This window comes from Capra hircus, chromosome 26 (genome assembly GCF_001704415.2).
Source record: "Capra hircus breed San Clemente chromosome 26, ASM170441v1, whole genome shotgun sequence".
Classification (NCBI taxonomy): Eukaryota; Metazoa; Chordata; class Mammalia; order Artiodactyla; family Bovidae; genus Capra; species Capra hircus.
In genome coordinates this window covers 24,290,518-24,303,458 of record NC_030833.1, presented here as the reverse complement: position 1 = coordinate 24,303,458, position 12,941 = coordinate 24,290,518, and the positions used below count along the sequence as shown (strand labels likewise).

The 12,941-nt window shown below is 42.0% G+C and overlaps 1 protein-coding gene across 3 annotated transcripts in view; it reads right to left on the bottom strand.

Annotated features, from left to right (window-relative positions):
- SORCS1 (sortilin related VPS10 domain containing receptor 1) overlaps positions 1 to 12,941 on the bottom strand; it is a 580,301-nt gene that overhangs the window by 205,225 nt on the left and 362,135 nt on the right. For all 3 annotated transcript variants that reach the window (XM_013975206.2, XM_018041707.1, XM_018041708.1), the window contains exon 4: positions 5,490 to 5,648. In XM_013975206.2, coding sequence (XP_013830660.2) covers positions 5,490 to 5,648 — 159 coding nt within the window. The remainder of the gene's footprint in view (positions 1 to 5,489; positions 5,649 to 12,941) is intronic.

Genomic DNA, 12,941 nt, shown 5'->3' with positions numbered 1-12,941 from the left:
CTTGCTCTGCACAGTTCTCTGCTTTAAGTTTTTGAGTTCGTTACAATTTACAAATATCACATTTCAAACAAAACAGAATTACTCCTCTCGAAAAACTCTGAAAAGTCTGATGACATCAGATGAGTCATTCTTGGTGGCAAGAACAGCAGGCTGAAGCTGACCAAGATCCCCTACCTCGATCCACCCACCCTCCTGAATGCACACCTGCTCCCCAGTTTCCCACAGCTCAAACCCAGCTGCTCCATTCAGTCAGATTCTTGCTTGTCTGTGGAGGAACTGAGTTTGTGGCCTAGAAGGACGTGGGCATCCACAGGGGTGGGGAGAAGAAGCTGGCTGCCGAGGACGGGAGAAAAGTAATTCCTTCTGCTCACAGTCGGGGCGGCAGGTAGGTCTGCAAAGCTGCCCAAGGAAAGGGCCTTGCCAGTCTGAATAAGCCAAGCAAGAGGGTCTCTCCTCCCCAGCAACCAGGCAGTCTGAGCCCGGGGAGTGTTCACATTGATTTCATAACACTGCAGACCCTCCCCTATACAAATCACTCCTCAGTGCAACCCCTAACAGACAGGCCTCGAGCCCAGCACCCCAGGATGGTCAGCAGAACTGATTTAGATGCCTATTCTTAACAAATTTCTATTTTTTATTTCCTTTCAGTCACATCTGCGTCTTGTTTTCTCTCATTTCCAATGTTTCCCAACACACCATGTTTAGTGAGGTGTTTAAGACAGACTGAGAGATGCTGTTGGAGGCAATGTTTTATAGCACAGTTTGTACACTAGTTTATTGCCAAATTAAAATAAAGATGTAATCTGGCAGACTCAGCCTACTGCTAAGTCTTGCTTGGGTGGTTTCCTGCACTGAGGCAAGAAGAGGTAGGGGAACATGGAAGGAAGGGGAAGCTCTGTATCTTTTTTTTCCTGGCTGCTCGGTTTCCAAATGCAAAGACACAAAAGCAATGAGCAGAATGTTTGGTTTGCCTACCACTTAATTACAGACATAACAAATAAATGAAGGAGCGTGAGATGGTTGGTGCTTCTGGAATTCGTCACCGCAGAATTCTTCACAGCATCCACAGTGATTCACTGCTGGTTTGTAAGAAGCTGAAAGGGTGTGACTATACGTGACGGGGTTACCTTGGCCCATTTGGCACAAACTTTCCATAATGTCTATAATATTTATTTTTCTGAAAATCTCAGGGCTTTCCAAAGGCACAGCCTCACATTCAGAGGCCAAGGAGTCTATCACCTTTGTCTAGACCACGGAAGTCCCCCAACAGGGCTTTTTAAGAAGGCAGGTTACTTCTTTTAGAGCATCAATGGGTCTCAAGCCTTTTCCCTTCAATTATTCTAGTGGTGGCTTGAGAGTCACATGCTCATTCAAGAACACTTTTACCTCTTGGCAACCATCTAGGTATTGAATATCACAGGTAGATTTCTTTATCTAAAAAAAAAGGCTAAAATATCAAAATATCCTGGTTTTATGGATTTCAAGGGCATTTGGCTATACACATTTCTCTCTGATTAAAAGCTCTTCTCTTTTTTTAAAAAATCTGGCTTCCTATGGAATTGATGGCCACTAAAACTCTATCTTGGGCCAGAAAGGACAATCTGTTCAACCAAACTCTTTCAAGTCCCTTAAAATGCTCACATCAAAAAACCTCTGCTGAGAGTCCAGACACTCAAGATGACATGCAGTCAGGACAGAGTGCCGCGGCCCATATGGACTCTTTCCTGTGAGCCAGAGATCCAGACTGTGTCCTTGGGGTGCTCAAAGTCTCATTCACGGAAGGAGAAAGAAAGCCATGGCAGGAAAATAAGGGAAAAGCAAAGGTGGCTGTATATTCAAAAGAGGAAGTATGCTTCGAAAGTCTGACAGCCAACGATGGGAGAGAGGTGAGGAGGTCTGTGCGCAGGGGAGCTCTAATGCAGCTGCCACCTCCGTGCTTTCTAACCCACAGTATTTCACCACAGACTGATGGGAAATAGCACTCAGCAGAGTGACTCCCAGCACTTAAGCCACCATCTTTGCTGAGAGCTCTGCAGCAGCAGTGACTGTCATGCACAGTGATGAGCAATACTTACATGGAAGAATGAACGTTCCTGTTTCCCAAAGTCACTCACCTGCCAGCACCAGCATGGGGCCCTCATTGGGGCCCACTGCTGCATCTCATTGGAGCTAAAAGCTCTGTGATTTGTGGGTGACTGACAGCTGCTATTTCCATATCACTGGCCCACTGGAGTGGCCACACATCTTCTCCGCTTGACTTTAGGCCAACTCCACCAGTTAATGGCTCATCGAATGACTGCACCCCAAATCCCCTCATTGCTAATGGACCACTCCTCATCCTGTGATTCACATCCTGACATATGGAGCCCTTCAGTTCAGTTCAGTTCAGTTCAGTCGCTCAGTCGTGTCTGACTCTTTGTGACCCCATGGATCGCAGCACGCCAGGCCTCCCCGTCCATCACCCCTACTTCTGTTAGTGGGTTTCTCATAATTCTTTGTTCCCAGGATCATCTCTCCTTCATTCTCCTCTAGAGAAACAGAGCTTAGCAGATAGGCTGACTTCTACCCCTTTGGTGATATCTCCAGACATCACCATCCATTTAGTAGAACTCTATTAAGTTTCATACTCAGATTCCAGTTGCCTAACTTAGACATGTGTTACTAATGAGTATTTTCCCCTTTGGGGAAAAATCTTCTCAGATTTTTGGTTTGTCAGCTACATACAGAACAAAGACTGTTAAGGCTTCCTCTACATGTAAAATGACAGAATTCATTTGGTCTGGTCCAGACCAAGGATTCTATGATATCACCCTAACGGGTCTTCTTGGTTTTTGACCTCATAATGCCTCAGTTCATCGTAATACTACTGCCAGGTTAATTTTTGTAATCTATAGCTCTGAACACATAAATCCACTGACCAAAATGTTCAAAAGGCTCCTAATTGGAAAAAAAAAAAAAAAAAGAATTATTTTTCCTAACAGTCTAAAGAGTAAAAAAAAAAAAAAAAAAAAGATTGGGTCCAGGAGTACATGCATAATTAACTTTCCATAATTTCAGTTTCAGCCAAATCAACATATTCATGATCCTGTTAACATGAGTTTTCTAACTATACAAACTTACATTATTGTTTATGACATTGCTCTTGTGTAAAGTGTGCCTCCCCCCAAAAAAGAAATATGACATATTCATTAAAGTCCAGGTGAAATCATTTTATAAGATCTCCATCTCCTAAACTTTGGGCTGCCAGTGTCAGAGAATCCATGAACTAACTCTGATTGGGTATCTACTATACGTGAATGACTTCCCTGGTGGCTCAGATGGTAAAGCATCTGTCTACAATGCAGGAGACCCGGGTTCGATCTCTGGGTCGGGAAGATCCCCTGGAGAAGGAAATGGCAATCCACTCCAGTACTACTGCCTGGAAAATCCCATGGACAGAGGAGCTTGGTAGGCTACAGTCCATGTGGTCGCAAAGAGTCAGACACAACTGAGCGACTTCACTCACTCTTCACTCATATGTGAATTGAAGGCTCTCCCTGCCTTGTTAGTCCCTCTTAGACTACTGAGCTCATGTGTGTTTATTTTCCTTCCCTAGGCTGACTAAACACTTCTCGATATAGCTATTTTACACCAACAATGCACCATGCTGAGCACGTAAAACAGAGCCTAATCTTTTTTCAGTCTCATCCAAGTGCATCTGCAATTATAACTACCCACACAAACACATTTTAAGGCAAAGAAGGCCGACCCCAAGTACCATACGTGGCCGAGTTGGGGCTATAACTCCCACATGCCCTAACTTCTCCGAGGTAATTCACTCTGCCACTGTGGTCATGGGGCTGCTGTCTGAAGTGCTGGCACATGAAGGGTTACATTTTTGGCCTTTTCTTCCAACACAACTGCAAAGATGCACAGTTTTCACTCAGCCAGGTAAATCTGGCCCTCACTGTGCCTCTGGCATCAGGGGAAAATTAACCAACTGTCAAATACAATACAAAAGCCCAGTGGATTAAATGTCTAATACTCTGTGTTCTGAGCTGCTCAGCTTTGCCTCTGGTAACTGCACCATCCTGGACCAAATGCACGGTGGCTTGACTCCAGGAATGAAATTGTACATTCTGCTGAAAGGGGAGCCAGGCTGCTCAAGAGGAAAAAATACTAATTGCAAATCTTTTCTATTTTTAGGCTAATGTGATTTTATTTGGCAGTAAGGGCAGCATGAATAAAACTCCAATCCTAAGAATTTTAATTTGCCTCCTCAAAAAATGCTCATGTCAGTTAGAGACCTTGAAAAGTTGCTAGTATCATTCCTCTCTCATCAGGAAGAACCCCTACACGTCTATACCAGTCCAGATGGATAAAATCCTCAAACACCCTCCTCACTCAGCTAAGTCCAATATTTCTTTAAATATACGTCCTTTGTAACTTACAAGTCCTCTAAAGAGAATGTTCAGAATGACCTCACTGAACCACGCATTTCACAAAAAGCATTCCAATATTTTAGCTATGTTCCTTTTGGCTTTTTTTTTTTTTTTTTTTTTAGGTTTTCTCTCACATTTGCCTCTGTATATTTTGTTTCTTCTAATTCTATGATTGTATTTGCTGTTGTCAGCCTTATAGTCTACCTGAAAATGTAAGTTCCTTAAAAGCAGGGGCTATATGTATTTTATAACTGTAGCCTGCTAGGCTTCTCTGTCCATGGAATTCTCAAGCAAGAATACTGCAGTGGGTAGCCATCCCTTCTCCAGGTGATCTTCCTGACTCAGGGATCGAACATGACTCTCCCACATTGCAGGTGAATTCTTTAACATTTGAGTCACTAAAGAAGCCCAACTGCAGTATAGAGTACATGATATATTTGACAGTATTTATACCATAAAATACATGTACATATTGCCATGCACTTGTATATACACATGAACATACAATAAACATAACATGCTTATAACATACAATTGCATAACATCAATCAATGCCTTCTTAAAAAATAGACTTCTCCTTCAGCCTAACCACCAAGAGAAGAAAAGTCCTGGATTACCTGATTCTGAATGTCATCTCTGTACATTTCTCTCACTATTTTAACAAGTCGCTAGCTATTGCGCTTAACTCTTTCAGAGCCATCCAGCCCTTTAAGGCTCTGAGAAAACCTATGGGGTCCTTTACAAAAAAATGATTATATCTCTCACACACAAAACTGTCTCAGATTTCATGGGGGTTGGGGGCTGTCGATGGACTGAAACTTCCAGGTAAGAACTGCTTCTCCACAACATCTTCCTGATGGTCTAGCTTTTCCTTTGCATGCTCTTTCAGACATTTACAGCTCAGACAAGCAGACTGAGATCCACATTCCTGCTCCCTGCCCTACTGGCACAGGGTTCAAGCTCCTGCACATAACCTGCCCACTGAGATGAAATACAGAGATGACTAAGTGGTTGTTGTTCCCTAGGACAACCATGCACCACTGTCTCGAGCAAGGTGATCGCACTCACCTTTTGGTCTTGGCTGTATGCCAGAATCCAGTCCTCTTGTTTGGGGTGGAAAAGTAAGCTCTGGATGTAAAAGTTCAGCCGGTATTTTTGATAGGTTGCCCCTTCGTCCGAGCTGATCAGTAAACTGCTCTCAATCTCTGGGTCTGTGAGCAGCATAATCTGTGGCAGATTATAGGAAAGAAAACAAGAGAAAAGTAAATTTACAAAGCTTAAAGATGAGCTAAATTTTTGACAAAGGGAAAAGGAGCAGGTGAAGAACAACTGGGCAATGACCTTGACTGCCAGGTTCACTCTCCTGCCTTGGACCAAGGTGACAAAAATGTTTTCACCAAGAAAGGAAAGCGGTAGGACAAGTTGAAAGCAGGGGTTGGGGGGTGGGGGGTGGTGGTGGGTGAGAAGAAAGGGAGGAGTGAGTTTTCTTTCCTCCTATAGGGCTCCTTGACCTCCCTTCCCCAAATGTTATTTCCTTAATCTGAAATATTTTCTATTATTCTCCTGACCTCAAGCCTCCTTCCTACTGAGCCCTATCTAGTCTCCATTGGGGGGGATGAGAGAGCAAGATTTGTCACCGGTATTTGTGAGAAAGCTGGAAAGGAATACCAATAGCAGTGGGATTTCAGTCCATTAGATTTTTCTCTTATTACAAGCCCTTCTTGATAGGGTCCACATGGTTCTCACTGACAAGATGGCTCATTATGCTGACCTTGCAAACAAATAATAAATCAGAGTGATCCTTGAGACTGACCAAATTGCCCAAATGGCATCCTGTTATCTCACTGGTGTCTATCTTCTCAAAGCTGCGAGACCACCAGATTCCAGACCTCTGGCTAGGTGACCATTTCTTTAGAGAATTTTTCATTGGTGGGGACTCCATCAGAAAGGAGGATGCTGGTTCTCCTTAAGGGCCAGTCACCCTCTCTTTTCCCTCTAATAAATTTTCCTTTTCTTGCCTGACTGCCTGGCTCACTCTTTTTCTCTGCACTCGCCTTACACTTCTATTCATATTAACAATCTCCCACATCATCCTGCCTTTAGCCTGATTTTCTGAATCTTGAGTCAAAGGCTGTGTATTCAAATGCCTCCTCTGAGTATTTATCTGTTGTCTATATACTTTCTTTAGAAAATAACTCCACGAGAATAGTGATACTTGACATTTCTCTGTTTTCATCCCCCATGGGTATATTCCCAGCAGCTAGAATGAGGTCCAGCATATATTATATACTCAGTAGATATTTACCAAATTAATGAACGTGAGTAAAAGGGATGGATGAAAAGAGTTTTCAGAGTAGTCACAAAGATTTAGAAAGATGCTCTGAACAGTTTGAACAGATATAAATGGAAGTTCCATGGGAAAAAAAAGTCATTGAATGCCCTCTCCATCTTTAGCCTTTGACACGAGAATACACTAGACTCATGTAAAAAGTCACAGCTCCAGAGGCTTTTCTCCTTTTGAGGGTTAACCTTGGCCAGAGCAGTGTGAAGAACAATGGGAGCAAGATGCAGGAGCTGCCCTGTAAACTGCTTTTTATTCTCTCATTTTCTGCCTCTAGGAATGTGATAAACACCTCATTCCAGACTCTGCAGGTTGCCCTTCACTCAAAGTGCGCACCTAACGCCTCCAGACAGGTGGCCTTAATGCTACCCATTGACTTCTTCCCCATCAACTTATTAATTGGCACTCTCCAAGTTTGGTTCAGAGAGGCATGAAAGATGTGTTTAATGTGTGGCCATATGAAGAGAAACCTCTGCAGCCCAGGGTTTAAGATTACCAGCTGAGGATGCTGTAGTTCCAGGGAAAGGAGAGACAGAGAGAGATAGAAAAAAAAAAAGAAAGAAAGAAAAAACTAGAGCCCTGTCATAAAAGAGCAGTGTCAGGCAAACACACAGGGCTTTCTCAGGCACTGGAGGCAATCATATTAAAACCTCAAGATAGTTAGTGTCATCTTCCAAAGACGTGTCCTATCACGGCAAATGGCACACAAAAACCGCACACCAGACACCCTCAGCCGGAATGTGTTTATGTAGTCAAGGATGGATTTAGGTTCCTTGCTGTTTTCCTCCCTGCCCTTCTTGAAGAGGAGAAAGGAATGTGGTGGAGTGAGCGGAACGCCAAGGCTGTCAGCCCCTGTCTGGACAAGTTGGAGAGCGCACACAAAACTGGAGACTAATTGCCTCTCATCCTGTGTTCCAGTGAAGCCACTGTCCATCGAACATAAATCCTGACAAAGTTATAGATTTCTCTGTCTTGCAGTCACCAAGCAGACAGTGTTCCCCTTTTGGATGGCTGGTGTGGAACCAGCAGATAATCTGCTAAGTACAAACTTCCATGGCATCATTAAAGTCTATTGTATGCATTAAGCAAGGAGGATCAGATGGTTCCTAAATTCACAAGAATATTTCCAGGTGATTTCCTATTTACTGACACATAAAAGCTGTCATTTTCTAAATAACAAATAAGTCATCAAATGATCATATTGCTTTCTGTCTCCAACCACAATTAACAATAATATATAATAGCCTTTTTGCACCACTGCCAACAAGTAATTTCCATGATAATATGAAAAGGTTCAATTTTATAGAGCATCTATTGTCTCAGGCAAGGTGATTTTCCCCCTCTGATTTTCCATTTCTCTGTAAACCCGAATATGTTTTACTCTCTTCCCACGAGTGCGGATCCCACCACCTGCTTCTCCTGGCAGATTACTTCATCAAAATAAAAACCTGGGCCTAGAATATACTGATATCAAGCTGCTTTTTATTTATCATTTATTTAGAATATTTTGATACTCATTTATGCTCTGAGTCATCTGTATGAGATATTCTGTATCCAAGTAACATGGGATGGGAGAGGTAAAATCATGCAAATATTTTCAAACATACGGATATTTACTATTGAATAAATAAAACTCCTAGCTTCCGTGTTTTTCTTCTGGGTATGAAAAATATGTAGGTCAAAATCTCATGATTTCTATACATTCTTACATAAAACCCTCTGCTTGGGAACTTGACACTTCAGATATTATAGAAGATGTCAGGAGATCCCTCTGTAAGAATTTTAGATGTATCTGTACTACACCAACTTTCCAGTGGTTCCTCTTTCATATCTCTGCTTCAATTTACTCAAAACAAACAGGTCAGTCTGGATCCATTTTTAGTAGAATTCAAAATAAATGAAAAATGCATTGACCCTAACCCTTCAACATGTTAAATCATGTTTGTGCCGCCTTCTACTACTTCTATATCCATAGCTACATATCATATCATGGATTGAATTTTTCATTGTTTTCCTTTTTTCATTTACTATTATTACCTATATTCAATTCTCAGAGAAGGGAATGGCACCCCACTCCAGTACTCTTGGCTGGAATATCCCATGGACAGAGGAGCCTGGTAGGCTGCAGTTCATGGGGTCGCTAAGGGTCAGACATGACTGAGCGACTTCACTTTCACTTTTCACTTTCATGCATTGGAGAAGGAAATGGCAACCCACTCCTGTGTTCTTGCCTGGAGAATCCCAGGAACGAGGGAGCCTGGTGGGCTGCCGTCTATGGGGTCGCACAGAGTCGGACACGACTGAAGTGACTTGGCATGGCATATTCATTTCTAGCTGAACAATAAAATTACAAATGCATACACACATTAATTAATACATACCACTGTATACAATGTATTTCAATTAGTTAGTTACAGCCTTTAACACAATTAGGTTACAATTGATTCAGTGGTTAAACCATAGAAAGCACTTGATGAATTATTAACTGGATTCAGTTCAGTTCAGTTCCGTCACTCATTCATGTCTGACTCTGACCCCATGCACTGCAGCACGCCAAGCCTCCCTGTCCATCACCAACTCCCAGAGCCTACTCAAACTCATGTTCATCGCGTTGGTGATGCCATCCAACAATCTCATCCTCTGCTTCCCCTTCTCCTCCCGCCTTCAATCTTTCCCAGAATCAGGATATTTTTCAATAAGTCAGTTCTTCACATCCATCAGGTGGCCAAAGTCTGGAGTTTCAGCTTTAGCATGAGTGCTTGCAATGAATATTCAGGACTGATTTCCTTTAGGATGGACTGGTTGGATCTCCTTGCAGTCCAAGGGACTCTCAACAGTCTTCTCCAACACAACAGTTCAAAAGCATCAATTCTTTGCCACTCAGCTTTCTTTATAGTCCAACTCTCACATCCATACATGACTATTCAGTTCAGTTCAGTTCAGTTCAGTCGCTCAGTTGGGTCTGACTCTTTGTGACCCCATGAATCACAGCACGCCAGGCCTCCCTGTCCATCACCATCTCACGGAGTTCACTCAGACTCACGTCCATCAGGTCCGTGATGCCATCCAGCCATCTCAGCATCAGAGTCTTTTCCAATGAGTCAACTCTTCACATGAGGTGGCCAAAGTACTGGAACTTCAGCTTTAGCATGATTCCTTCCAAAGAAATCCCAGGGTTGATCTCCTTCAGAATGGACTGGTTGGATTTCCTTGCAGTCCAAGGGACCCTCAAGAGTATTCTCCAACACCACAGTTCAAAAGCATCAATTCTTTGGCGCTCAGCCTTCTTCACAGTCCAACTCTCACATCCATACATGACCACAGGAAAAACCATAGCCTTGACTAGACGGACCTTAGTCAGCAAAGTAATGTCTCTGCTTTTGAATATACTATCTTGGTGGGTCATAACTTTTCTTCCAAGGAGTAAGCGTCTTTTAATTTCATGGCTGCAGTCACCATCTGCAGTGATTTGGGAGCCCCCCAAAATAAAGTCTGACACTGTTTCCACTGTTTCCCCATCGATTTCCCATGAAGTGATGGGACCGGATGCCATGATCTTTGTTTTCTGAATGCTGAGCTTTAAGCCAACTTTTTCACTCTCCTCTTTCACTTTCATCAAGAGGCTTTTTAGTTCCTCTTCACTTTCTGCCATAAGGGTGGTGTCATCTGCATATTTGAGGTTACTGGGATTTCTCCCGGCAATCTTGATTCCAGCTTGTGTTTTTTCCAGCCCAGCGTTTCTCATGATGTACTCTACATAGAAGTTAAATAAGCAGGGTGACAATATACAGCCTTGATGTACTCCTTTTCCTATTTGGAACCAGCCTGTTGTTCCATGTCCAGTTCTAACTGTTGCTTCCTGACCTGCATACAGATTTCTCAAGGGGAACGTTAGGTGGTCTGGTATTCCCATCTCTTTCAGAATTTTCCACAGTTTATTGTGATCCACACAGTCAAAGCCTTTGGCATAGTCAATAAAGCAGAAATAGATGTTTTTCTGGAACTCTCTTGTTTTTTCCATGATCCAGCGGATGTTGGCAATTTGATCTCTGGTTCCTCTGCCTTTTCTAAAACCAGCTTGAACATCAGGGAGTTCATGGTTCACATATTGCTGAAGTCTGGCTTGGAGAATTTTAAGCACTACTTTACTAGCATGTGAGATGAGTGCAATTGTGTGGTAGTTTGAGCATTCTTTGGCATTGCCTTTCTTTGGGATTGGAATGAAAACTGACCTTTTCCAGTCCTATGGCCACTGCTGAGTTTTCCAAATTTGCTGGCATATTGAGTGTAGCACTTTCACAGCATCATCTTTCAGGATTTGAAACAGCTCAACTGGAATTCCATCACCTCCACCAGCTTTGTTCGTAGTGATGCTTTCTAAGGCTCACTTGACTTCACATTCCAAGATGTCTGGCTCTAGATGAGTGATCACATCATCATGATTATCTGGGTTGTGAAGATCTTTTTTGTACAGTTCTTCCATGTATTCTTGCCACCTCTTCTTAATATCTTCTGCTTCTGTTAGGTCCATACCATTTCTGTCCTTTATCAAGTCCGTCTTTGCATAAAATGTTCCCTTGGTATCTCTAATTTTCTTAAAGAGATCTCTAGTCTTTCCCATTCTGTTGTTTTCCTCTATTTCTTTGCATTGATCGCTGAAGAAGGCTTTCTTATCTCTTCTTGCTATTCTTTGGAACTCTGCATTCAGATGCTTATATTGGAAAAACCATATCTTTGACTAGACGGATCTTTGTTGGCAAAGTAATGTCTCTGCTTTTGATATGTTGTCTAGTTTGTTCACAGCTTTTCTTCCAAGGAGCAAGCGTCTTTTTGTTGTTGTTGTTGTTGCAAGCGTCTTTTAATTTCATGGCTGCACTCACCATCTGCAGTGATTTGGGAGCCTAAAAAAATAAAGCCTGTCATTGTTTCCCCATCTATTTGCCATGGTGTGATGGGACTGGATGCCATGATCTTAGTTTTCTGGATGTTGGGTTTTAAGCCAACTTTTTCATTAACTGGATTAGTGGAATCTTATTATTGCAGTCTTCAAATTAGAATCCTCCAGTAATTATATTTCCATTAGTTCAAGTTTGTTCTGTCATTTCGTAGGTTATGAAAATTAAATATGTTAATAAGCAAATAAAGAATTTAAGTAAGATCTAAATAGAAAATGTCTAACCCATTTGAGAAAAAAAGATACAATGTAAGTAATAAGTGTGATCCAATCGTTAGATATAAATGATGCCATTTATAGATAAAGTCCTATCTTCTCAAGAAGGTATTCTACTATCAAAATAGTAACTTCAAATTAGTGACTATTCTTCAAAAAATAATCAACTACATTCCTTAAATATAGTCAGTGATCCCTGTTTTTGCCAGTTTACATTGGCTCTCTACCTTCCTTTGGCTCTTCCTATGAGTTTGAATAATAATGTTTTGCTATGTTTAATCCTCTGCATTCTGAAATATGATCTGCGTGACAGAACTCTAAAAGACCTCTATAAAAGGCATGACTCCAAAGTCAGCAGGATTCCTGCAGTGAGCTCTCTAAAAGGAGGACTTATTTGCTCAGCATAAAGCTTGATCCATAGTAGGTCCATACATATTTATAAATGAACAAATGAATGAGTCCTCTTTGTCCTTGGATCCCTGTGCCATTGAGAGTTTGAGTCTCTTAAACAAGTCCCTGCTTTCTACTTGGAAGCAAAGAGGGTAGAGACATCAGGAAGAGTCTGTCTTTAATAGGAAAGTAATTAGTCTGTTCAGATCAGCCCATTAGTGATCAGAACCAGTTCACTCATGCCTTGGAGGGCACACTGCATGCTTTACGACTATAGACGAGCTACTTTCTACAGCAAGTCAATAATGGCGACAAGGGCTTACACCACCCAACTCTAAGTAACCATTCATCATCCACTTCAGGGGGAAAGAAGAGACTTTGTTTGCTTTCCCCAGAGGTGACAAATGAACATGAAATGCAATTTATAGATTTCAAATATGTCACTTCTCTCTTTTTTTGATATCAGTCCCCCTGAAACCTCAGAGTCATCAAAAAATAAATGTCTCTTTGACTTGCTCCAGATTCAACTTATGGCTACATGATGTACTTCTACAAAAGGTTGCCTCGTAGCTTTCTGATCCTTCCAGGTGTCTAATCAGGACATTCCTGAGGAATGTCC